Source organism: Ammodytes marinus (assembly GCF_949987685.1).
Source record: "Ammodytes marinus genome assembly, chromosome: 11".
NCBI classification, from domain to species: domain Eukaryota; kingdom Metazoa; phylum Chordata; class Actinopteri; order Uranoscopiformes; family Ammodytidae; genus Ammodytes; species Ammodytes marinus.
This window is the reverse complement of record NC_137215.1, coordinates 7,486,247-7,510,989: the sequence shown is the minus strand read 5'-3', so window position 1 is coordinate 7,510,989 and position 24,743 is coordinate 7,486,247. Positions and strand designations below refer to the sequence as shown.

General features: G+C 43.1%; 1 protein-coding gene across 1 annotated transcript in view; it reads left to right on the top strand.

The window, feature by feature from the left end:
* Positions 1–24,743, top strand: part of lrmda (leucine rich melanocyte differentiation associated) — a 208,152-nt gene that overhangs the window by 137,287 nt on the left and 46,122 nt on the right. Inside the window, exons 3-5 of the mRNA XM_080037431.1 lie at positions 730–856; positions 2,451–2,590; positions 6,293–6,419. Of these exons, the coding sequence (XP_079893557.1) occupies positions 730–856; positions 2,451–2,590; positions 6,293–6,419 (394 nt within the window). The remainder of the gene's footprint in view (positions 1–729; positions 857–2,450; positions 2,591–6,292; positions 6,420–24,743) is intronic.

Below are 24,743 nucleotides of genomic sequence, written 5' to 3'. Positions count from 1 at the left end.
AAAGAAAAAAAGCAGCAGAAAGCCAGAATTTCTCCTTCTTCTTGAACAAAAAAAATATATATATGTCCTTTGAAGTTTAGAGTCCCGACACTAACCCCCTCTATCGTGGCACAGTAGTGCAACAAAAAAAAAGGAGAAAAAAAAAGTTTCCCTTCCATTCCATGTGTGATTGCGCGAGAGTGTATTCCGGTTTCCCTTCTGTGTGAAAATGATGGATGACAAGTTAAATTTGTGTCTGGGGAGTGAAGGTGAACTGTGACAGAGTGATTTGTCTTGGGAATGGAGGGTTAGGGTCAGGCGAAACCGGGCGCCTCAAGGCACAAGACATTGACAAATTCATCCTGCCCGCCGCATTTCTGAAGCCTTTTGTTTTGAATCCTGGCTACTCACAAGTGACCCCCATCCCTCATCCTGCCAGCCCCCGCTGAAGGATGCCTCACCATGCCAGGGGGAGCTCAGCACCACTAATTCTTGTCATTCACTTCCCTGACAGGCCCGGACCCATACTCTCTCTCTCTCTCTCTCTCTCTCTCTCTCTCTCTCTCTCTCTCTCTCTCTCTCTCTCTCTCTCTCTCTCTCTCTCTCTCTCTCTCTCTCTCTCTCTCTCTCTAGCGCTCGTATGAAAGAAGAGGGGTGGCTGGAAACTGAAATATTTATTTTCTGCACACAACAAATGTCTGACCAGATTTAGAGGCATAACAGTTTTTTGTTCTTGCCTTGTCATTGCAGGTCACTGGCAGGCCTCAAAATGTTCACCGAGTTGGAAGAGCTGGTCGTCGACAACAATCTGCTTGGAAATGACCTCCGGTTGCCCAGGTTACCCAACCTCCACACCCTGACACTCAATAAGAACCAAATATCCTTTTTCAAAAACTAATCACTCAGTCCCCCCCTCCCCTCCCCACTTTTCTCATTCAGATTTTTAGCAAGTCAGTGTTTAATGCCGACATGGATCACAGGCAGTCACCGTATCACACTCTGTTTATTTTTTCTAACATTCATAAGTCAATACAACCTGCCTCAGCCTGCCTGCCTCCAAAAGAACCAGTTTTTGATGTTACACTTTTTGCAGGGGAGCACTGTGTGTGTGTGTGTGTGTGTGTGTGTGTGTGTGTGTGTGTGTGTGTGTGTGTGTGTTGCAAAACAAGAGAGAGTATAGGAGCACTTGGGCTGTCACAGAGGCTCCACACACAGGACTAGTTTTTGAACCACAGGGACCTCTAGTGGAATTAGATTTTAGAGTCGACATAACAGATGTGTTTTTCTCCCTTTTTGTTCAAAGAGAATACAAAAGTGCTGGATTTATAAAAATAAAAAAAACACACCCTTAGAATGAGACATAATGTGTTGGAATGTATTTGCTGTTTTGGTTATATCAATTATTTTAAATTACAGGGAAATCTGGATTTGCAGTTTAGCTCTATTACACTGCTGTATCCCTCTGAAATAAAAACAAATCATTTATTTAATTTGTCACTCAGACAAAAACACACTAGCGCATGCTCACATGTTGGCTCGTTGATTACAACGACTGCTGTGTTCTGTCACTAAAAAGCAAACGTGTAAAAAAATAAAAAATCCAGAGCCTCCTGTAACAGCCACCCCTTAAAAATTTCAAGACTTGGACACATTGCTACGGCTGTTTATGATCAGTCAAGAAAATGTGTGAACTTCTCCCCCCCCCCCCCCTATAAGCTTCAGAACAGGTTTAGCAATGTGTCCTGTTTTTCCTCTGGGTTATGCAGATCCTGCTGGGGTAACGATGCTCGCTCTGACTCTCCCACACGTTTCGCACAAACACACACTTCCAGAGTCAACATTAAAAAACTGGGGCTCCTTGAAGTACGCGTCTGGGACTGTGTGCCTGGGTTCGGTTGTGAAGTGGTCGGCACATGCTAATAGGCCAATTATGTACATCCTGTCGTGGCACGGTGCCATTTTTAAAAAGCTCGAGCACTGCATTAGTGCCGTTGTATTTTGACACTTTGGGGCTCAATTTTCCAAGCGAATGTATTAGTGATGAATGTGCCTGCTTAGGGGGCTGTTTGTTTTTCTCTACGTTTTTTCTCGCAAAAAAAGTATTTTTTTTTTCACCAGAGCGCGGGCGGCTCTGGGAAGCACGGACTGTTTGAACCGCAGGGCATCCATCATTTTGTCACTGTTCCTGCACCCTGCCACCTAGGAAATGAAATAGATGGAGAGAAAAGAGGGGAGAGAGAGAGAGCAGCATGCCAAATTGTGTCACTACTATATGCCAAAGCCTGCACCTTTTAAATTGCCCCTCTGTCTGCCCAGTCTCACAAAGCCAGTGACTAGCCTCTTTGAGCACCGCGGTAAATTTTGACAGTGACGTGTTTTAGTGCGGACAGGGCCCGGGAGAGGGGCGGTGCTGGGTAGTAAATGCTAATGTAATTAACAGCGCTAGGTCCTTGACATCCGCCCTTTGACACCTGACTGATATCGAGGCCCTGCTGGAACACTTGCCTGACGCGACCCCATCACTGAAGTACCTAAGCCTGCTGGGAAATGAGGCCTGCCCCAACCAGCTGGTCAGCCCGGATAAGGACGAGGACGACTACCAGAGATACAGGTCAGTTCTACTACATGATGTCATGGATAAATGAAGAACAGATTTGACTATAGATAAATAGATAGACACATAGACACATAGACACATAGGTACATTGATAGACAATGTTCCGTGTGTGTTTATGTTTTCAGTCAGACCGCCCTGAGTGATAGCTTTTTGTTAGTAATGGATTTTTTTTAACATGCACCCCCGCCTTACTTCAAGCAGACTGTGGATTCAACCACATCACTCTAAAAGCTTTGTCAACTGGTCCCCCTACACTCCAGTTTGCAAAATGGATTTCATGTGTGACTAGTCACCACCACAAATGAGTGTTTACTACCCTTGCCTTACCAGTGCAGCCGATGCATTAAACATCAAGCCTAGGCCCGGAGCCATGCAATATGACCACCATTTGTCAGGGTCCTTTACATGAAATGCGATAAAAGGCGAAAAGCATACTCTCTTTTGTCTGTTTTAGCCCTAAGTGCTTGTTTCTGACTCTGTGTTGCCTATTAATCATTTACCACCCCATGCCCTTTCTTGAATAATCTTTCTTCTGTCTCCCTTCATCTCCCCCTCCCCTCCTCCTCTCCTCTCCCCTCCCCTTCTCCCTTTCTCTCCATGTCCCTCTCCTCACTTGCTTATCTCACTGGTGAGGGAAGCTGTTCTGTTTTGACTGACAACGTCTAGGGTCCTGTAATGTAATATTCATAATGTGTCACATAGTAAAACATCAATTTGAGCGTGATGCAGATTTCATGTCTGACAAGGTTAGGCTGTATGCAGGTCGTGACAGCACTGGCCTTGGGCAATAAATACCCAGCCCAATGCCGCGGGAGCTCTTTGGGTCTCTCAAGTGAAATACCCTGATGTGTTGCATCGCTGCCCCAATTAGTGCAATGACATAAAAAAACACTGTATTCATTCACACAGTATTGTGTATAGTCTGCGGGGAGGTTAAATGTTTGTCCCAATCTGCAGCCGACCCATGCAAGCGCTCAGTGGCCATGCGTGGTACTGCAATAACACAATCTCAAAGACATAATATGATATGTTCACCAATGGTTACTGATTATGTGGCATTGTGCGTGTCTTTCCTCTCAGCTTCTGCGATGAATAAAGATTATCCAAATGTTTATTTGACATTTTAACCTCTTATCTTGGAGGAAAGTTATCAGTCTGTCAGATCTGCTTTTTGTGGCGGATCAAAGAGCGCGTGCCCGAGGTGCCTCAACCACAAGCTGTAATTTGTGTTCACTCAACCTTTTTTTTCTAAATTCCATAGATGCAGATGAATAACAATAGACTTGATAAGATTTAACTTATTTTCTTTTTTTTTTCTTTGTAGTATTTTATGTTTTCCTCCATAGCTGTCATACTAAGTGTAATGGTTGTCTCGTAACATTTTATTTGATGGGTTCCAACGTGTCCTAATGTCTTCCTAAATAACTAGTGTGTGACTTTAATATATAAGGATGGTTCTAGTAGTAAATATAAACAAGAAATAGGTTAAATAATTAAGTAGGTAAGTGTGGAAAATAAAGTTAAAAAACAAATCTAATTTCTCTCTGTTATTCCTGTTAGTATGGTTTAGAAATTCAACAAAAATCAACAATCACTTAGAAAAAATACCCAACTGTGTAACTACTATGTAATATGGTGTTTATTTTGTAAAATGGTTAATACATTATTAAAACCTTCATCTGTGATTTTGTAGAAGGAAGTTACTGTATATCCCCTAACCAATACTAAATGTTGTATGGAGGGATGTTTGGTATAGCTAAAAAAAAAGTGGGTTTTTCTTTGTCAGTCATGTCTCCTCTCCCCTATACCCTCCTGTTCTCTCTTATCCTGCCTCTTATGTTGGTCTGAATCATTAATATCCCTACTGGCTGACAGAGCCTTGTCATCTGCTCTGAACCCTGTGATGGTGGGTTACCTATGGAGAACGACCTCTCCATGTGTCTCCCAAGGGCATCCTCACATTTCATCATGGAAATGCCCCCGAACAAAGTCCTTTTTTTACAGGCAGGGGGACACCGGATGGGATTGGGGTCTCTTGGATTTGAGTGCTGGTGCTCTGATTGTAAAGGGAGCTCGTGTGAGGGGTTAGGAGCAAGTTGGATTAACCCTACAATAGTGTTATCTATAAAAAGACATTTGATATATATTTTGTGTTTTAGTCATTTGTTTTCTGTTCCTGATAAGAACTCTCCCTATCTTTAATGTCCCTTTCAAATTATATCAAATGTTTATCTCCCTTTAAAAGATGGAGTCAGTGATTACGGAGAATGCTTGTTGACAAAATGACTTTTTGTCCAAATCAGTAAATATTCTACTCATGATCCACTACCTGTCCGTACTGTGTGTGTGCTGAAAATATCATACATAATGTTATAGGCTCTGTTAAACGGGTACGTAAACAAAGGGCCTGTAAACAATGCCTATTTACAAAGCCTAGGCTGTGTATAAACGTCAGATTTTTTTCCAGCGTGCACACACACAGTACTCTCTGGAATTGGATCAGGAGGATATTCACTAGTTTTGACCAAAAAAAAGCGATTTTGTCGACGAGCGTTTTTCCAGAATCACTGACTCCGCCTTTAAATTTTGCACAGGATATTTTGTGTTCCGTGTCAGTCTCAATGTGATCCCTTGCATGCATCCCGCTCCTTTATAATCCCCAGGTGTTGAAAAGTTGACACGGGCTTCGCCATCTCCCCTCATCGCCGTCGCCATCATCAATTTGTCACGGCTCTTTGCGCACAGGTTCTTGTCTGTGCCCATGTATCCCCGCTCCCTGTCCTTTCTCACCCTCCACTTAGGTGCTGCATGCATGTCCTTTCTGGCTAGCGGCTCAGCCACTGACATACCGGCTTCCCTCTATCCACTGCCTGCCTGCCTGTGAAAGGATCTGTTGTCATCTATGTATTCCAACCATTATCTTTTGACGTTTCTCTCCCTCCCCAATGAAAGACAGAGTGTGTCTGAAAGCTTAGGAGAGATATCTGTGATGCGGCCCAGAATGACAGCTCTGGCAGACGGATTGTATCTCCTTTCGTGCTATTTATATGTCCTACTTATTCTTATCAGCTTTGAAGGTTATTACATACAAGTAAAAAAAATAATAATATCACCATTAAATCTGCATCACCATTAATAAATCCCAGTAAACACGGGCTTCTTTTCAAGTTTGTATTGATGCGTGCATATATTAGAAAGTGTTGTCAGTTTGATTAGTATATGACAGTTTACACACTTCCTCAGATTTCCTGTTTGTCTATTTGTCAAGAACAGGCCTCACAACTAGACCTTTTAAGGAAGCAGTACAGTATGGTTTAAAGGGGCACTATGCAATTTCAAAGGGGAGTGGGATTTGCAAAACATATTTTCACTACATGTAATTCTTAGTATTAAATAATTATATCATCATAAAACAACACTAAAGTATTTTGAGACACCTGGAACCAAATGTAAGACTAGAATTTGTTTGTAAACCAAACTGTGGGCCCTGCTTTTGTAAACAACAACAGTGAAACAGTAACTTTTAAGATAGCGTTCCTACTTCAAAAAAAGTGTTCCAGGGATAACATTTTCCTGTGATGAAAGTTAGTTTACTCAGTCAGTTATGAGAATATACCTTTAGAAAATGGTAACTTCTCCAGCACACCTAAACTTACATAGTGCACCTTTAAGTTGAATTGTTGTCCATTCTCACAGGTACTTTGTCCTGCACAAGTTGCCCCAGCTGAAGTTCCTGGACACCAGGAAAGTATCCAGAAAAGAAGTGATGGAGGCACAGGCGAGAGGGGCGTTCATGAAAGTGGTCAAACCCAAGTCGGAAACCGTAAGTTAAGCTCTATTCCTTTATTTTTTTGTTCTTTTTTTACACTGTTTAAAGTAGCAGTCCCTCTGAAGTCTTTCACAGTCATGCCTTTCTTTCCTTTCCTATTATTTTCCTTTATCCTTCCTTTCTTCCTGTGCATGCCTGACTGTCAGTCTGTCTTTACAGAGGTCAGAGCACTGTGGCCCTTCTGAAAAGCCTCTCCGCTTTACTATCACTTCAAGTGTGTGTGTGTGTGTGTGTGTGTGTGTGTGTGTGTGTGTGTGTGTGTGTGTGTGTGTGTGTGTGTGTGTGTGTGTGTGTGTGTGTGTGTGTGTGTGTGTGTGTGTGTGTGTGTGTGTGTGTGTGTGTGTGTGTGTGTGTGTGTGTGTGTTGTACGCGAGGGGCATGAAGCCTGTAAATGTGTGTGACCACGACCTGACCTGATTCCGTATGCATGAGCCCCAGATCAAAGACGGCGCGGCGGCTGTCGGGTCGCGCTTGTGTTGCCAAGTGTGACGTGGTTGGCCATCGGAGTGACAGCTCACGTACACGCTGCTAACAAACGCTTAATTATCCCCGAGCCCGTTCACTTATTGCTCCCTCACTTGTTTTGGTCAGCACAGACTAATTAAAGTTCGGGAGGTACCCATTTCACCCCCTCATACCATTGCTTTTTTTTTTTTAAATGTAAAAAAAAAATTCATAACCCCTTTGTCCCTTTTTTGATAATGCAATATAAATGAATGTCTTTTGCCTAGATTTGATATCATGTAATTGTAAGGTCGTTAAATATTTACAGTTTGGATCAGATAAGCTATGTCGTTCCAAGGACTCTAGGGCTGTTGACTGTGAGCCTGGGAGGTGAAAAAAAAAAACGGACCCATAGTAACAAGACCGAAAAGGCATCCAATGACAAATCAGAAGCATGGGGGTGGATATCGGGTTTAAAAGTGCATGTGGAAAAGAAAAAAAGAAAAAAATTATTGTCCCAGACAATCAGCTAAGATAGTGTGTGCTCTTTTCGTGTCAGTTCATGCTACACTTTGTTCTTGATTCTCCATGCAAGTGGCAGTGCGAGAAAGCAAAACATTAGAATAGTTTAACCTCAGCCTGGCATGTTTGGTATAGATGGAGAAAAAGTCTATAATGAAAACACTGCTCCTCCACTTTATCTAAAAAGAAACTAAGGACCTCGACAATGCTTTTTGGCAGCGCAGAGTCACTTTATAAGATGTTATTTACATAGCTTGTCAGTGAAGACGAAATGTTTGCCTTTGTCGCACACACAGCCTCAGATGAAAGGAGAGATAATCAGTGATTGCGGCTGACATGATGTGTGTGTTTTTGTGTCTCTCGTTGTGTCTTTGAACCTACTGTATATGATTATTTATTCCCTATGCAAAGTAAAAGGTTATACAGCTTTGATGAATACACACGTCTACCCCCCACCAAGGCACACAGGATTATTTTGACACCTGAACATTTCTTTTTCTGTTCCATCTGCAGTTCCTTATTAGCAGTGTAGTGTTTGACTGTGTGTCTCCACAATAATGGGAATTTTTGGCCTGGACATGTCCTGTGTGTCTGGGCCCTGGCACGTCAACTGCATGCGCATTTCCATACGATTAGTTCTTTGAGTCAGATGAGATGTGATGCGTCAACTACGGCAGACGTGATGAGCCATGAGTACCTCCCGGCTCTTAATTGTCCCCATCATCAGAGTGAGTGTGAGCTGACCAATGGTGTGGGTCGCCAATTAATGAAAAACGTCGGCATCGGAAGAGGAAACTGAGGGCTGAGATGATAGCGTAATTAGGTATTTGTGTTTTTAGCTTTTATGTCTGGTTACAGCAGGGTGTTGCTGGTAACAGTGGCTCGTGGTACAGTGTCTGCCGTTTGCTTCATTACAAAGGATGGTAATTAGCTGTCTCGCTGTCGCTTGCGCTGCCATTTGAGTCTCAATTAGTGCAAGTATCGGAGGGGGAAAAAATACAGGACCAGGCATGTGATTTTCAAATGTTTATTTGTGAAACAATTTGACTTTGGGTGTGTCTTTTAAAGTTTGTTTTGCTCTCCATACAGTTGTTAAGATCTTTCATGTCAAATCTACTTCTTACTGTACTGCAGTAGGTACATTGAAACCATAGAAACAGCAGCTACTGCAGCAGGGTTACAAAGATACATGCCCACTCATGACAGCATTAATCTGAAGGAAAAAGAGCCCCTTACCTATCAGATCATTCCCATTGCATTATGCACGTATTGGAATGGTTAATGGGAGAGACAGTGCTGAACTTTGGAGACCTCTCTCTCTCTCTCTCTCTCTCTCTCTCTCATATCCGAGTGTATTGCGACCACAGTTTTAACTCCCTTTCAATCATGCCATTATGGCGTGGCACCGAGCAGCGCCACATGGTTCGGATAAAAGCAGTTATGCTCTTTAGCACAATCTGAACACCATAACTTTTCATACATTCCCAATTTTTTCCATGTTGCATAAATCACAACCAGACAGTCAAAGGCCGGTCATTAGGGTGAAAAGGCACACATGGATACACACACACACACACACACACACACACACACACACACACACACACACACACACAGACACACACGCACACACGCACGTGCACACACACACACATGCACACACACACACACACACACACACACACACACACACACACACACACACACACACACACACACACGCACACATACCAGCACAAAATTCGGTGATGGGATTTGTATGGGATTAATAAAAAGTTGTAACCTATTGAAAAAATGTAAGTCTTCATGACACATAGTCGAGCCAGCGCCGCAAAAAGACAAACATTGTAACAAAGACGAAAACAATTGGCCTCAATGAGATAGCCATGTTCATACACTGAGTTGAATACTGTCACTTCTTTAATTGTTGTTGTGCGTCTTCATGCGCGAGCGGGCATGACACCATAAGTGGGTGACAACGAGCTGTGTCTGAGTCGTCTGTGTGTTTTGGTGTTTGCTTCAAACTCAGAAGAGGGGTAATTTTCTCGTTGGGGTTTTTGTTGTATTACATTTCTGAGTGAAAAGGACAAGTACTTGCACCGAAACAGATGCAAAACGACAAAGACGGACAGGGAGGGAGAGGAAAAAAAATACATGTATAAATACCTGAAGTAAACAAAACAAAAAACACACACACACACACATAAGAGGGGGGACGATTGAAGTGTTTTCCCATAACCACAACACTAAGCAGACTTAAGGGGTTTGGAAAAGCCTTGAGCTGTATTTTGGGAAATTGGGCGTGTTGGAATGCCATAATGTGATAATTCTCTTTGAGGACTTAGAGGTCATGGAATGAAACGGCGTTAAACCACGTAGAGCCATTTGGACCGTGTTGGGCTCCTTTTTCGGAAAATACATGTGGTACTTCTTGGCTGGCGGCTTCCTCCTCCTCCTCCACCTCCCCTCCCTCGCTCTGCCACGGAGCCCACATTATGCTGTCGAAACCCTTGGGTTAAACTGGCCATGTCTATCAAAACACCGTGACAGCACATTCTGTTTTCAGATCCCGAGCGCTCGCTGCTAAAAAAAAAAAAAAAAAAAGAAGTGCGTAGCAAATTTAACTAGTAGAATAACATTTGCTCCTTGCCACATGTTTTAAGAGTGTTTCGCTGTGAATGAAGTAAGTCCATGGTCCCCCTCACTAAGCACAGCTTGGTAGCTACGTCAGAGGGTATAAATGTTCCTCGGATGTCACTTAGATTTTGCACCGAACGGAGTATTTGACTTGATTTTCGAAGCATGAACACACAGCTTTTTTCTCCCACATCCTTCTGTGTGTAATGTAAAGCAGACTGCATTGCAGGGTGGCTCGAGCCAGCTCCCGGGTCCCAGGAGTCTCGGCACACAGGGTAACGGTTCTTCAGGGGAATTGACAGTGACAGGGCCAGGAAAGTCCTCAAGTGGATCTTTTCAGTTCGGTTTTTTCCTCCCCAGACACTAACCTGTTTCACTCGGCAGTAGACAGCGGTTCATTTTAAGTTTGCACTGGAGGGAGCGGGCCAAATCGAAGATAGACTGCTATGGTTTTAGACCCATGATTGTGCATTATGTGATGCATGATTGTGGCTTTTTTTTTTCTTTCTTTTTTGTGTGTGTGCAAACTTAACTCTGGAAAAAGAGGAGGCGGTGTGCTATAGGTTGGTTTGCTTCGCTTTTTTCCTTTTTCAAGTCTCAAATGTACCCTTTTAAAAAAAAAGTATGTTGCCACGTTCATCTCTCCACGCGAGAGAGTTATGAGTTCCCCGAAGCTCTCAAACGTAACAAACAGCATGCAATATAGCGCTTTGTGAGTGTGCCCGTCAGTGAATGATTTTACTGAACAAATGTGTCCTCAAAGAATACGGTTCTCAACAGGGGGAAAGGGGAATGTAACCCGACAGATTGCTGTGGAAGCCGGTTTATTACCACTTCCCCCTTCTCTGCTAGATTCTATAGTCGCAGCAGCTATTATACATACAGAATCCTGATTTGTTACCTTTCTCTTTTGACACATTCCTGAATCAATCATTCTTGTATACACATATAGTTCACATGAGGACAACACTGCCTTGTGGGAGAGAGTTGTGGGCAAAAACACTGTAACCATACTTAGTGTCTGTCTGTCTGCTTTATGTTCAGACAAATAAACCCGCTGACATATTGAGATCTGCTTGCTTTCAAATGATGTTGTTTCCGCCCGCCGCCTTACATAATGTCTTGTTATCTGTTAATTGCATCACTTGAAGACACTGCTGTTCTCCATCTTTTAATGAGCAACATATCCTCAAATGTTAAAAAAATCTGCTGTTTATAATGGTTTGTACGTGTTTAGTTTTTTATGATTGACGAAAAACTACTGCATGTTAGTGTCAGATACTTTCAGGGGGAGCCACGTGTTCATTCTCTAAGGTATGTGTGTGTATGTGTGTGTCTGTCAGTATATGCGAGTGGTGTATTTCTTTGTAACTGGTTTCTGAATGCTGGAATAGAAGCCTGTCCAGTGTTTCGGACCAGTTATGAGCATTCTGGCAGCTCGACTAGAAAAAGGTCACACAAGGGTTAGAAGTCAGGAAAACAACAGCAAATTAGAGGGAGTGACTCACACTGTCCACATAAATCATCCAGGAACCCTGCATATCATAAACACACTGTAAAAGTTTAAAGCTCAATTAATTGAAAGTAATAGGGCGCAGATTGATTTATTGCCTCTTTCAGAGCCTGCAGACACGGGGTGCGTGACCCGGGTGTCACGTCACCCTCGTGAGCGACAATGATAGATGTATTATTCATTTTTTCTGGCTTAAACGCAGAGCATAAAAACAAACATGTGTTTTTTTAAGGGGCTTTTTTTTTATGAGAGACAGAAGTGGCCGCGTTGCATTAACTGATTTTCCTCTCCTTCTGCTGGCAATCCAGTACAGAGCAGGAACGCCTCTGTGGTGAAGCATTTGTTGTCTCGACGTCTCTTGTGTTTAGCGGTGGAGTTTTGAGGCCTGTCATAAAACAGGCCAAGGCTGGCCGGCAATAATGAGATGTCTCCCTCTCCCATTTTGATATAAAGTTTTCATAAACTTTGACAAATCATGTGATCATCCAGACAACTTTTCTCTTTTTTTTTTCTTTTCACTTTATAATGTAAGTCTTTGTTAAGTTTTTATTAGTGTAATAATACTGAGTGCCTGGGTTTGGCAATGTACAAAGCCTTTGCTCTCATTTTTTTTCAACACATACTTTTCCAACCAGATCCTTATTATGCCTTCAGGAGAGGTCCAAGTTTTTACGTGACTTTTTTTGTTTTCAAAGTCCCTTTCTAGACAAGTGAAAACTACAGGGAAATAACACATTTCTGCCTCCTAGAATCACTGAACAATTTAGTTTTAAGACACATGTAAAGCAAATTGTGCACACGCAGCCCTACATGTCTCACAGTCATTATGATTCTCTATAAAAACTGAGTTTTCTTTCAGTGCATGCCAACGTGTTGCAAAACTCCAGAAAGCCCTGGTGTATGTACCGGAGAAACAATATGGTAGCAACTAAGGCATTATCTCTCTCTCTCTCTCTCTCTTCAATTGCACTTCTTATGGAATGATGCTTTTAGCTATTACATAGTGCAGCGTCCCAGTGCGTTGGCCTATCAGTCCAATCAGAGCTAATCCTCCCTGTTGGTCTCTTCGGTGACAGGAAGATGCTGCTAGCCTAATGAGAGACATCTGGCTTATGTGTTTTCCATCGCACGAAAAATAAATCTGTCTTTTCTTTCTCATTCCCCCTGTTCCCCCCGCCGACTGTTTCCACAGAAATGGGCCAAACTTTAAATCTATCAAAGAGATCAGTTATTTCATTGCCTGTCTCTTTTAGTTGATGTTGACAGCGCACATTAATCACTATTTCAGCGGCCGCATTTATAGTTTACTTTGAAGACGGTTGTCATGTGCACCCTCTCGAGGCAGCTTTGCTTTAAATCACATTCAGATTTGTATCAGATAATTCCAGTCAAGTTGTTGTTGTTTATGACATGCAGATGTTCATATGCTATAAGGAAAAAAAATAAGTTAATGAAGATGGGAGCTTAAGATCTATTCTAATTAGGAAAATACCGTCAATACAAAAGTGTCACTTAAAGGTGGAGTCAGTGATGCTGGAGAAGGCTTGTTGTCACAATCACCTTTTGTAAAAATCAGTGAATATCTCCTCAAGATCCGCACCTGCACATACAGCGTGTACACTGGATAAAAAGTGCAGTGTTAATACACAGCCTAGGCTCTGTTTACTGGCATGTTGCTAGCTATGGTGGGTGCCCTTTGTTAACATACCCAGTTTACAGAGCTTAGGCTGTGTATTAACGCTGGATTTGTTTCAGCGCGCACATACAGAGTAGGGACAGGTAGCGGATCGTGAGGAGATATTCACTGATTTTGACAACAAGCATTATCCAGAATCACTGACTCCACCTTTAAGTAAACAGTTACTCATAGGGGACACACAGTGAAAGTTCTCCCTCCTTAAATAAGCTCTTACTTTGTGGTTATTGCACCTTGGCCTCCACCAGTTTGCCGGATCATTTGAGCTTTAATCCGTTACACCACCAGTATGGCTCTGTTCTTCAGTGCAGCGTTAATGGAGTTGAGAGTCTTCTTTCAGCAGCGACTTTCAAGAGCAATGCAACAGAGGACTTTGGGCCAGCCAGCCAGCCAGCGCCGGCCCAAAGTCCCCTCCACTGAAGTTTGTGCTTACACAGACCTTCTTTGTGGTTTTCGGAGCTTGTCAGACATGTCAAGCGCGAGCTCGAAAAAAGTATATTGTTTCCAGCCACTTGGATTCCTTTCCCCCCCTGACATCTGCCACTCTGCCGAGATGATAAATTCTTGCCTCATTAAGCGTGGGTGTGGGATTACAGGCTGACAACACATTAATCACTGGGCTTGGGTGGCAGGAGCCCGGCACCAAGCTACAGGCATTGTTAACTAAACTTTTTTTTTCTTCTAATGTGTCACTCTCCTCTCCCTGACAGGCCATAATCAATCATCCTGATTGGCAGGGCTGATAGATTACACTATTTATACTTTGTGTAATGAAAGCTAGCGTTTTCCCACCTACTGTCATTGTGCAAGACAACGATAGGCCACACCGTCCGGCTTGCATGGGAACACATACAAAAAGAGAGAAAGACCGGGTATTGGCAGACCTTGGCACCGCATTGTGAACTTTAAAACAGACACTGTTGAGCTTTCAGTGGTTGGTGGAAGAGAAGGGTTGGGGGCATTGGGGGGTATACTTGAGTCTGTATTGTTTCCCCTTGCACAGTATATAGCTGGAAGGCAGTCTTCACACCATCACTGACTTGAGCTATTGTCATCTTTGTGGCTATCAGTGGCGGGGTGCGCGCTCTCGCAAAGGTAAAACTATAGGCTTTGTCAGTGCGGTGTGGGATTGGGTTTCCCCCGTGACCCCGTTTCTGAGGTGAGGTTTTGTTGTCAAAGCCTTTTTTTTCCTGACAGAAAGTGAATGATTTACACGTGTATAACAACAAAATGACAAGACACCATATACTGTATGCGTGTAGGAGCTGTCAATGTGCAGAGGTCAGCGGGATAATGGATAATGGATTTCCCTGTTTCCCTTTACTAATGGCTGTAGAACTGGTACATCGCTTTTGCAAAACCCCCTCGCAGTCATTTCTTTGGCATGGGAACTTGTGGATGAAATGACACACTGCTGGTAGCCTTCAAACATAATAAGGTTATGTTTCTTTTTTTTTGTTCATTTTCAGCCGCATGTCTTTGTCTGGAATTAGAGATGTCCTAGGCATCACCGAGAGAGGGTATTGAATATGAGCTCTTAGTTGAGAGGCTGCCAAGCTTTTTTTGGAGAAAAGAAGAGAGGGGAAAGAAAGAAAGAAAAAAACAGTCCATCATGTTTTTGACAGCTAGTAAATCTGAGACTTCTCTTATGAGACAGCGTGCTGTCAGGAAATTAGTTAACTAGACCATATTATGGAGGAGCCAGGTAATTTACCCTCCGAGATGCAATCGCAAATAACTAGCAGGAGGGCCGCATCCCTGACCTGACATTGCTTTGTGTATAATGCAAAATCCGGTGACATGCTCAATGGGTTCTGTCAGCTGCGGGATTGAATTCTCTGCCTACTGCGTCTCAGTTTTTGGAGCACGCTGGTCAATTATTTCTGAGGCTGTCAGTGCGCGGGGAGCCACTGTTATTTAGTATGTGTTAACTTGGCATCATTAAGACACTCACCTGACAGAGGGAAGCGCACCTGAACGTTATTTATTATGATTTCCCCGACAGCGCTAACCTTCAAACACGTTGACCTCTCTCCCTATTTTTATTTTTTATTTTTTGTTACGTTTTGTGAAATCCCGTTCGGTCCATTAGAAACGGGAGCTGTCTAGACGGGAGGGGAATCAAATGACCGCCAGTCGTCTAATCTAACACGAGTAATGCCATTTGTTTGGACAGATTGCTCTGATCACATGGTGGTGGGTGGTGGTTGCAGTTCAGTGTCTATCCACGCTCTGCGACGTAGACACATGCTGTCCACACACTAGCTTTAAAAAGACATGCAGAACTGTCATTTCAGCATAGATCCATCTGGTTTCCCCCCACAAGCACATGCAATGGATTTGTGTTGTGTGCTTCTTTTTAAGTGGGCCCTTGAAAGGAAACACTAGCTATAGAATGTGTTATCTTTGCTTTGTGTAAACAGCCAGATTCACTGCTTGTACACATCATGATCCAACACTTCTGACACCGGTGAAAGGACAAGGTAACGGATACTTCAAATATTAAGATGACAGGGATAGTCTTGAGCTCAACAATAAGGATACAACACAGTCTTTTGGCTGTAATTTCAATGATATTTTTGGGCAAGTTGACTCAGACAAATAGGTTTAGACATAACCCGTTTATAATTTGAACTCTGTGGGAAAACGACAGTTAGCATTCTACAGCAGCCCTCCACCAGCCAGCCACCATGCACCAAGCAGCCAGCCCTGGTGATGAATGGGAAACCTGATCGACCAAAGCCTCAGCATCACCTCTGTACAGCCCGGATGACATGATTAGGAGGTGACAGCTTCTGTAACAACATCTCTGCATTTATCTTTTTCTGCTCTCTCTCTCTCTCTCTCTCTATTTCTTATACTCTTTCTCTGCCTCTCTCTGTCCCCTGTCTGTCTCTTCCCTCTCAACAAGTCAGACTACTCTATAATTAATGTCCCTGAGGGCTATCCGCAGGTCAGGCAAGGGGGGGTTGCTGTTGAGACAGGTAGTCTTGACACCTCCAGCTTTGTAGCTTATGCATGCGGGTGGGTTAGGCCGAGTTAGGAAGGGGTGAGGGAGGCCAACGAGGAGGGCTAGGGGCATGTTTAAGGTTGGAGGCTAAGACGGGAGGAATACTGTAGCAGGTTTTAAAGGGAGACAGGGCCTTCTCTTGCTGTGCGACCTTTCCACCCGCGAGACAAAAAGGATGGTTTTTCTAAGGGATTAACCAGTCAAATCTGGTGCATTAAGGGCTTAAGGCCTGTCAGGTGCCTCGCATTTGAGTGACAGAGGCGGAACGTACAGTTTAAATAACATCGGCGCCACACACATCTAGCCGAAAGGAAGGCACTTTTAAGTTACAAGAGACATTGTTCAGGGATGGTTGGTAGTGAGTTTCTTTTCTTAAGAGCACCAGAAAGGCTTAATCGCTGCTGGTCAAAATGTTCTACTATAGTCAAAAGTTTGCACAACAGTCTCATTGCTGTGAATTCACTCTCTCTCTCTCTCTCTCGCTCTCTCTCTCTCTCTCTCTCTCTCTCTCTCTCGCTCTCTTTGTGCTGTGTCGCCTCAAACAATGTTTTTTTTCCCAAAGACTTAAGAGACTATTGTTAAGCCTCTTCTGTTTGTATGTAGTCTGAAGTGTGCCCTTTGCTTACACACCTCTCATATGTGCTTATGTCCAAACTCCACAGACACACTCACTCCCACTCTACATTTCACAAACACAGCAGCCGCCCTTGTTTTGTTCTCAACGAGCACACAATGAATAGCCTCTCCACCCTGGGTTTTTTACTACTAGTGGAAACAAAAAATGGTGGATGCTGGTGAAGAGGTGTTGTTTTCTTTTCTTTTCTTTTTACTTTTTTTTCTCAAGGTTTGAAGAGCAAAGAGAGAAAAATAGGATGAAAGAAGCTGGGTGATTCACAGGGCGTTGGGAGAATTGGACAACCTTAAAGGGGAAAATTAAGTTTGGGGCAGAATAGAAGGAGGTGGATGGAGGAGGTGAGGGACACATTCTTATTTAGCAGTGGAACTATGTGAAAGAGTGAGGGCTGCCCAGTGTGCACTCGAGGTCATTTTGGGGCCAGCGGGGTCAAGTGACACTCAAACAGCATTCTTCTGTCATTCGTGGGAGTGTTGGAGAGGGGCTGTGAAGGAGTGGCATAGGGCTACAGGGCACGGATGGGCACTGAAAGTGGGTGAGGGTCCCAAAAAATGCCATGTGTTCAGTGTCACCAGAGAAATTCTGAGCTGTGTGAAGGTACTAGCCTCCACTTTTTGAAAACAGTGGTTCAAGTGCAATATTTCAATCCTTTTACATGACGAAACAAGCTCATCATTTCTGTCCCGACTGACATTTTATAGAATTTATTTGAAGTGTCCGAATTATTTTCATTGGTAATCAAAGGCATTATAACCTTTCGACGGATTCATTGGGATTCTATTTGCAGTTGGCGCTGGGTTGCGACGCTGACAGATTTGCAGTGCCTCTTCCCAGAATAGGCCTGACTTCTATGCCAATGAGCTGTAAAGGTCTGGAATAAGATAGCCTGTGAGATTCACTGCAAGTCATGATTGGCAACACATATTTTATGTCAAGGATAACTCTCCCAGGACAGTTCGGGACAAAGGTTTTTTGTCATTTCATCAAGTGACTGATCGAGGGAATACAGGAAGTTCTTTTCTATGGTAGAAGTCAGCAAAAGAAAATTCGGACAGACAGTGAATCGCTATTTGTCTTTATTACTATTAGTCCATCTTCCCTGTTCGCGGTCACAAACGGCTCCCAAAGGTGCCAAAGATGTCCACACAGTATAAGATGGACAGCAGTGACCTTGTGGCGTCAACCCCATTTTGTCTGAATTGAAATCATTCTCTGAAATCTATCTTTTAGTTTGTTGTTAAGACCTTACAACCAGAGTAGTAACCTATAGGCCTAGACATTTAATATGATCGGATAATAAAAAATAAAAAAAAAGTATCCCCCGGGTATCACTCGATATGCTATGTTCCAGGGCAAGATGGGGTAGGGCACGACGGGCATCACTTCCCAGCGTCTTTGCCTGCCAACTGGCACCGTCCGTCACCAGACGTGTTGGGGGGGTAATCGGAGATTGTTGGGGCCGGAGCTCGCGGCGGCTCTTGACTTTCATCACACCTGTGTTAAAACCAACGTTGAGAAGCATGGCCCCGTCCATCCTTTCGTCTGTATTACAGTATCTCTCTCCCTCTTGTAAGGGAATATTGAGAAGGCAAGTGGATCCGATGATAGGGCTCCTCACATCCTGTCACACTCATCCGATTTCAAGGACGACTGAGTGCTTTTGTCAGCTGAATTCCAGACATCTTCTTCCTTTTCTCTCTTGAGGGGAGGGGGGGGTTTTCAAAGATAGTGTATCTCTTGACCCTTTCTCGAAAACAATAGGACCATTGATACGGCCATGGCTCTTACTAATAGCTAATGGTGTACGGTGTTGTATAATTCATGAGATGTATCAGGGTGATTGAAATATGAATGGGTATGATTCAAACCAAAGCAAACCTAGCAGACCATGGAGAGGGAGCTCATTTGTCATAAGAACACACACTTGTCTTCTGCCCATGCTCTGATCTCCTCCAGCTTCCTGCCTGCTGCCCTCTGTCAGAGATGTCACTCTTTCGTGACACCTTGTCTGCCCTCTCTCCGTCTTGTCTCGCCGTCCCTATCTCCTTTCTCTTTGGGGTGGAACTGTTTGTTTTTGGAGGTTTTTGTTTATGGGGGGGGGGGGAGAGAGAGGAATACCCCGCTGCTCCAGGCCGCCCCCTAGTCTTTCAGCTCATCACACAGGAACATGACAGCCCTCCTTCTCTTTGGTGCTGAGATGGTGAGCTGTTTCTCTCCTGTCGCCCCATGGGGGAGTCAAAATCCTCCCCTTGAACTTCACGTCAAGACGGTGGATCGATACGGTTTGCGCGATGAAAACTCCTTCCCTGCTTTGGGGCCTGTACACAAACATTGCGTACATTTATTTTTTTATTTTTTTGCAGTGATGTGGTTTGAGGTCATACGCCAATTCGGTTCAAGACGTATTAATGTTTCATTGAATGCTGTTATTTCTATGTGTATTTTATTTTTTGTACACACATGAACCATCCTTGAATGGAAATTCAGTATCAACTGAAACCGGCTATTTTCGAATTATCATATCAGTGCAGGAGGCAAACATGTACAAGCCATGAGTTTTAAAAAAAATCCCAAATTGTCAAATACTTATTTTTATTGTTATCATTTTGCATTAACACTGTGTAATACCCATGTAATCTGCACTGTTTGGACACACAGCTTGTAATTATTGCAATAAAATAAGACTTTAATTTGTGTAACCCTAAGTGGTGAAAAGACCACGATTGGCCTGTAAATTGATGTGAAATCAGACACTGACAACGTGTAACTTGTAATTAAGCTGTTTTTGCTGATGCACAGTGTAATTATGTTGCTTTATTTAGCAATGATGAGTTAAACACTTGCAAGTGATGCCATTTATAAAGTCTGTAAATTCATTTTGGCGAAAGGAATTCACTGCCCTGAAAAATGCAGTATTCGAGTACATTTTTGCATGTACATCCGTCAAGGCTATACCTCTAACAACCCAAGGTCCAGACCATGTTTCATTTGTAGACAGGGGGAAACTGAGGTTCATGGAAGATTGTCAATACCAATAATCATACTGGGTGGTCTACCACTGGCCTTCTAAAGGCCTCCTGAGCTCCACCCTGCAAGACACTCCTTTTTTTCGTGGCCTATTTCCATCCTTCAAGCTTCTCCTTCTTTCTAGCATTTACGTTTCTCTTTGGAGTGTATCAGCACATCAGATAACCCCAAGGTATTACAGTAAAGCCTTGAGTTCACACACACATTGACTCTGAAGGTGTTTTGATTGGCTGGTGTATGCACGTTGAGTGTGTTTATTTTTCCTTTTTGTCTCTTACAACAACACTGAATCAGCTGTTCACACACCCTACCCACATAGCATAATGAACACACACACAGGAACGGTACTCCGACATGTACAAAAGCCCAATTGCACAGTTGAAAACACACTTTTTTTTTTTTTTGCACAAACACACATTCACACACAAAACACTCACACACCTAAAAAGGGGGCTGTGCCTCCGGGGGCCACGTCAGTTACCTGCTGACACACAGGCTAGTGATTGATGAGACGCCGGGGGCGCTGGAGTAGACTTTGTCAGCTGCTCATAATTTATACATCTTATCTCCATCAGAAGAGAAAGACAGAGTGCCGCGTTGTGTATATGGAGATGAAAACAGCGGGCTTGTTTAGGCGGCGGTGACAGGGGTAGCTGCTAGCTGTTAGCCGCGCGGCTCAGAGTGATAACCCAGATTGCTATCGGTTAGCTTTTCTCACCAGGTCCCTCTGTGGGCCAGAGCCTTCACTCTTTGCCTCTGACGAAGCCTCTGTCTGTCTGTCAGTCATTCTCACTCACTTTCATTGCCTCTCTTTCTCTCATGTTTCCCTCTCTCTTTGTGTCTCCTTTTTCTCTCCTCTTTCTCACTCACTTGTTGTGTGTCTATTTCTCCATTCTGTGACCCCCCTCTCTCTGTCTCTCTCCCTCTCTCTCTCTGTCCATCTCCTGTCACATTCTCCGGCCAGACAGGCCCAAGCCTCTTGCTGAAAGCTGCTGGCTCTTCCTCAGTCCACTCACTATAGGGGCGAAGGTCAGGACAGAGGCAGAGGCTTGAGTTACGGAATAATTAGCTCTGTCAGCGTCGTGTTGAAATCAGTGTTCAGATGTTGCGTGTGAGGCTTGGGCCACAGGATTTATTTTAGCACGGTATTTTTAAGTCAAGATTGCTTTTGATATTTATTAGGGCACGAGCAGTGCACATTATTTTCAGTATTGTTTCTTTGTCAGCTCTACAATAGTCTAATTTAAGGATCAGTGTGTTTCAGAAGAACATAGGAAGCAAAAAACGCTGTCCTTCTGATAAAAAAACATTGTGCAGCCCTTTGTTGAGGATTTGGTGTTGCAATTATTGAGATTTTTATTTTACTGTAGTTCAAGCCAAAAGACAAGAAAATGTATCAGTGATCCATGCACACAGCTTGTCAGTGGTAAATGAATGCGACTCCTGTTGCCCTGTAGACTCCACGTTTGATTTTGGCTTCCTGAATGCGAGAAGAAAAAGTTTATCAACACAGAACTTCACCTTACTCCCCTCCGATTGTCTTTTAGAACATGCTTTGTTCTCTCAAATTGTGTTTCAGATGTTTTTTAAGAGTGTCAGTTAACCACTGCATCAGCAAAACAACTTTGATTCCGTAACCCCTTCCCACTATTGATCTTGCCTTGTAGATAAAAGAGCGCTCTCTCTCTCTCTCTCTCTCTCTCTCTCTCTCTCTCTCTCTCTCTCTCTCTCTCTCTCTCCTAGAAAAATCATGCATTTTTCATCGTGGTATCAATGCCAGTCTTTGCATTTGGCATCCCACTTTGCTTACAGCTATGCTCGCAAATGCCGTCTTGCTCTATTGATTCAGAGTTTTTGTTGTTGTTGCATCTTGTATATTTGAGATATCGGTCCCTTGGCATCACTTTACTCTCTCTTTGATCAGCCTGATTGCTGTTCAGAGCCACAAAGAATCAAGCAAATTATTCTAATTAATGTGTTTCGGTGGAGTTTAGCATTGTGTTTTGCATTAAATATTCAAGTTGAAACACTTTGACATAATTAAGAAAGTGTGGGTGGTAATTTGAATCCCACCGTGGCTGCTCAGGCTACTGTAACTGCTTTTTTTCTCCTTGGAAAATAATTTGTACTGTACATGAAATTCTTTTTTTTAATACAGAATTCCTTGAGGCTATTTTCTATACTGTTTTCTTAAATATCCATACCGTACTCTTACCTGACACACACAACCTTGAAGGGAAAAAAAACTAAAATAGAGGTACAATATTACCTTTTCACACCAAATAGTACTCGGCATTGTGGGTAGCTGATGCTTGTCAGGTTTTAAACAACACTTTGGACCAAGGGACAGACAAATGAGAGAGTCCTCCCCTTAATAGAATCTAAAAAGATGAAAAATATAGTGCAGGGAGGCAGGAAGGACTAGTCAAAGAGGTGACCATCAGCATCTCAGAGCGCTGCCGTGGCTTTGGCAGCCCTGCAGCCTGCCATGGTGTAATTGGAGAGAAAACATATATGGGAGCAAATAACCCCCTGTCAGGGGCATTAAAAGGAGATGTTGTGACGACTGAGAGCCCTGCCAGATGAGCACAGCAAAGTGGAGGGGGAAGAATAAGGCCCATCAAATGGAAGAGAAAAAAAAACCTGCTGCTCGGAGCAACCGTACATCCAAATATTCAGGATAATTGTTTACCGAGTAGAGGAGGAATAGAGCATCCATGTTTGCTTGTGAAACTTTCCTTCAATTGAAATAAAAGAACAGATATTTGTCACTGTTGTCATTGCTGTTATCCATTCGCTGTCACCCTTTGATGGATTTGACATGTCTATACTGTGATGAGTATGATTTGAAAATGGCAAAGGGTGACATTAGCAGGAGAAGTGATCAGCCCTTATTACTGTGGAGTGACATAAGGGAGGGTAGCGAGCCGACAGTTACTTATTTTAAACAGATTGTTTTTACCCTATGGGAATCGTCTATATCCACTTCATAAGTACGACTTGGGCAAACAACAGACAACTTTTCCTATAAAATAACATGTGTTTATTCTGTATTATAACAGTGTCTTATTTTCAATCTTTGGGCAAGTAGACCCTTCCCAGGATGTTCTGCATGGTGGTGAGGTCTCGGCAGAAAGACCCCTGCGGTGCCATTGTGCCCTCTTAAGCCAACCTTTGTTTGCCTATCTAAATATCTCCTCCAAACAAATTAGATTTTGGCATAGCTCACATGGGCAAAAGTCCCAGCTTCTCAAAATTATTCAATTATCTAAGTCAGCTCTCTGTGGTGCTTCTTTTTTCTCCCCCATTTTTCTCCCATGTCTCCTTCGACGTCATCACAAAGGAATGTGGCGGTCTCTCCTGAACTTCCCCTGCATTGGGGGAACCTGCCTGACCCCGCCATTCAAGCGAGTGTGTCAAAATGTTAATGAGGATCACTCCCACAAGCGCCGAGAGGTTAAATAAAGTCTTCATCAGCTGTCGTTCGAAATTCAATAATTTATTTACTTGGCATGTTTCCACTCTCCCTGCCACTCTGCCTCAGTGCTTGTTTCTATCCGGGGACAGAGCCTGTCTTGTTGTGTTTTGTTTAATTTTTTTTGTGTGCAGGCAGCTGTGCAGGCAGCCTTTGTCTGTGTGCGAGATTGCTGCTTTAGCTCGGTGGCCCCTCTCATTAATCATCCGGTCAGACTACTTAGAATGCGCCAGCCGAGCCGCCACCTCGGTTGCCATTGGCTTTTGTCACCGTGGCACGGTGTTTTGCGGCAGGAGAAGGCCTAATTATTAACTGTTAAGATGACAGCCAGCTCTGTTCCGTCAACACTGCTGGCTGACTGAAGTGATAGCCCACTGAGCGGCCCTATATAGGCCAACAACAAAATGTATGACTCAAGCTCATTTTCTTGATATTAAGAGTGTATTTTTACACTTTGAATTAAGTGTGCCCTGTTTTTAATTGTTTATATTTAAACTAATCTTCATTCATTGTATGAAAATTGCCTGATGCAAAAACATTGGAAATTGCAAACTATGTTTTCGATATGCAAGAACTGTGTTGCAGACTTGAAGTATCTAATGAAGTATTTGATGCAAATCAACCATCAACTGCTTTCAGTAAACATATAGACCTGTTTCATTAAGAAATATGTTTTCTAATTAAGAATGTATTGACTCAGTGACAGTGCTTTCTAATATAGCATGAATTGGCTCCAGCAGAGGTTGCCACTCATGTAACTCTGTCTTCTTTCTTATTTTTAATCAGTCATGTTCATGTTGGATACAGATATCAAGCTAGCATTATTTATTAAATCACTACCTACACAATTCCATATCTTGCAAAAAAAAATCCAAGTAAGATTGAGATGGACTTGAAGTGTCAAAAGGATATAACATGTTTCTTTTTGTGGTGGAGGAGAAAAAAAAGAATTAGTGAAAGGCTCTTCTTGCAGAATGACAGTCTTTGTTATTTGTCTTCTCTGACTCGGTAGCAGACAGCTATCAGGAAGAAAGAGAACTCACTGTGCAGCGCCAACAGAGGAGAATATGTGAGTCAGACTTTCCCCTCCTCCTCCACCCTTTCCCCAAAAGCTTGAGATCCCCCCTTTCCAAAAAAAATAAAAATGAAAAGGATCAAGTTGCTGTCACTGTCACCGAACAAACATAAACTTTTCTGGCACCTAATAAATAGGCAGTGTGGCATTGTTCTCAAAGCCAGACAGGTGTGTCTGCCTCGGCGATGATGGATTCCATTATTCTGTATGGAAAGCCTGTTGGCTTTCTTGTCATATGTTGTCACACATCTCTCTCCTGAGAAGAGAAAGGTTTGAAAGATGGCC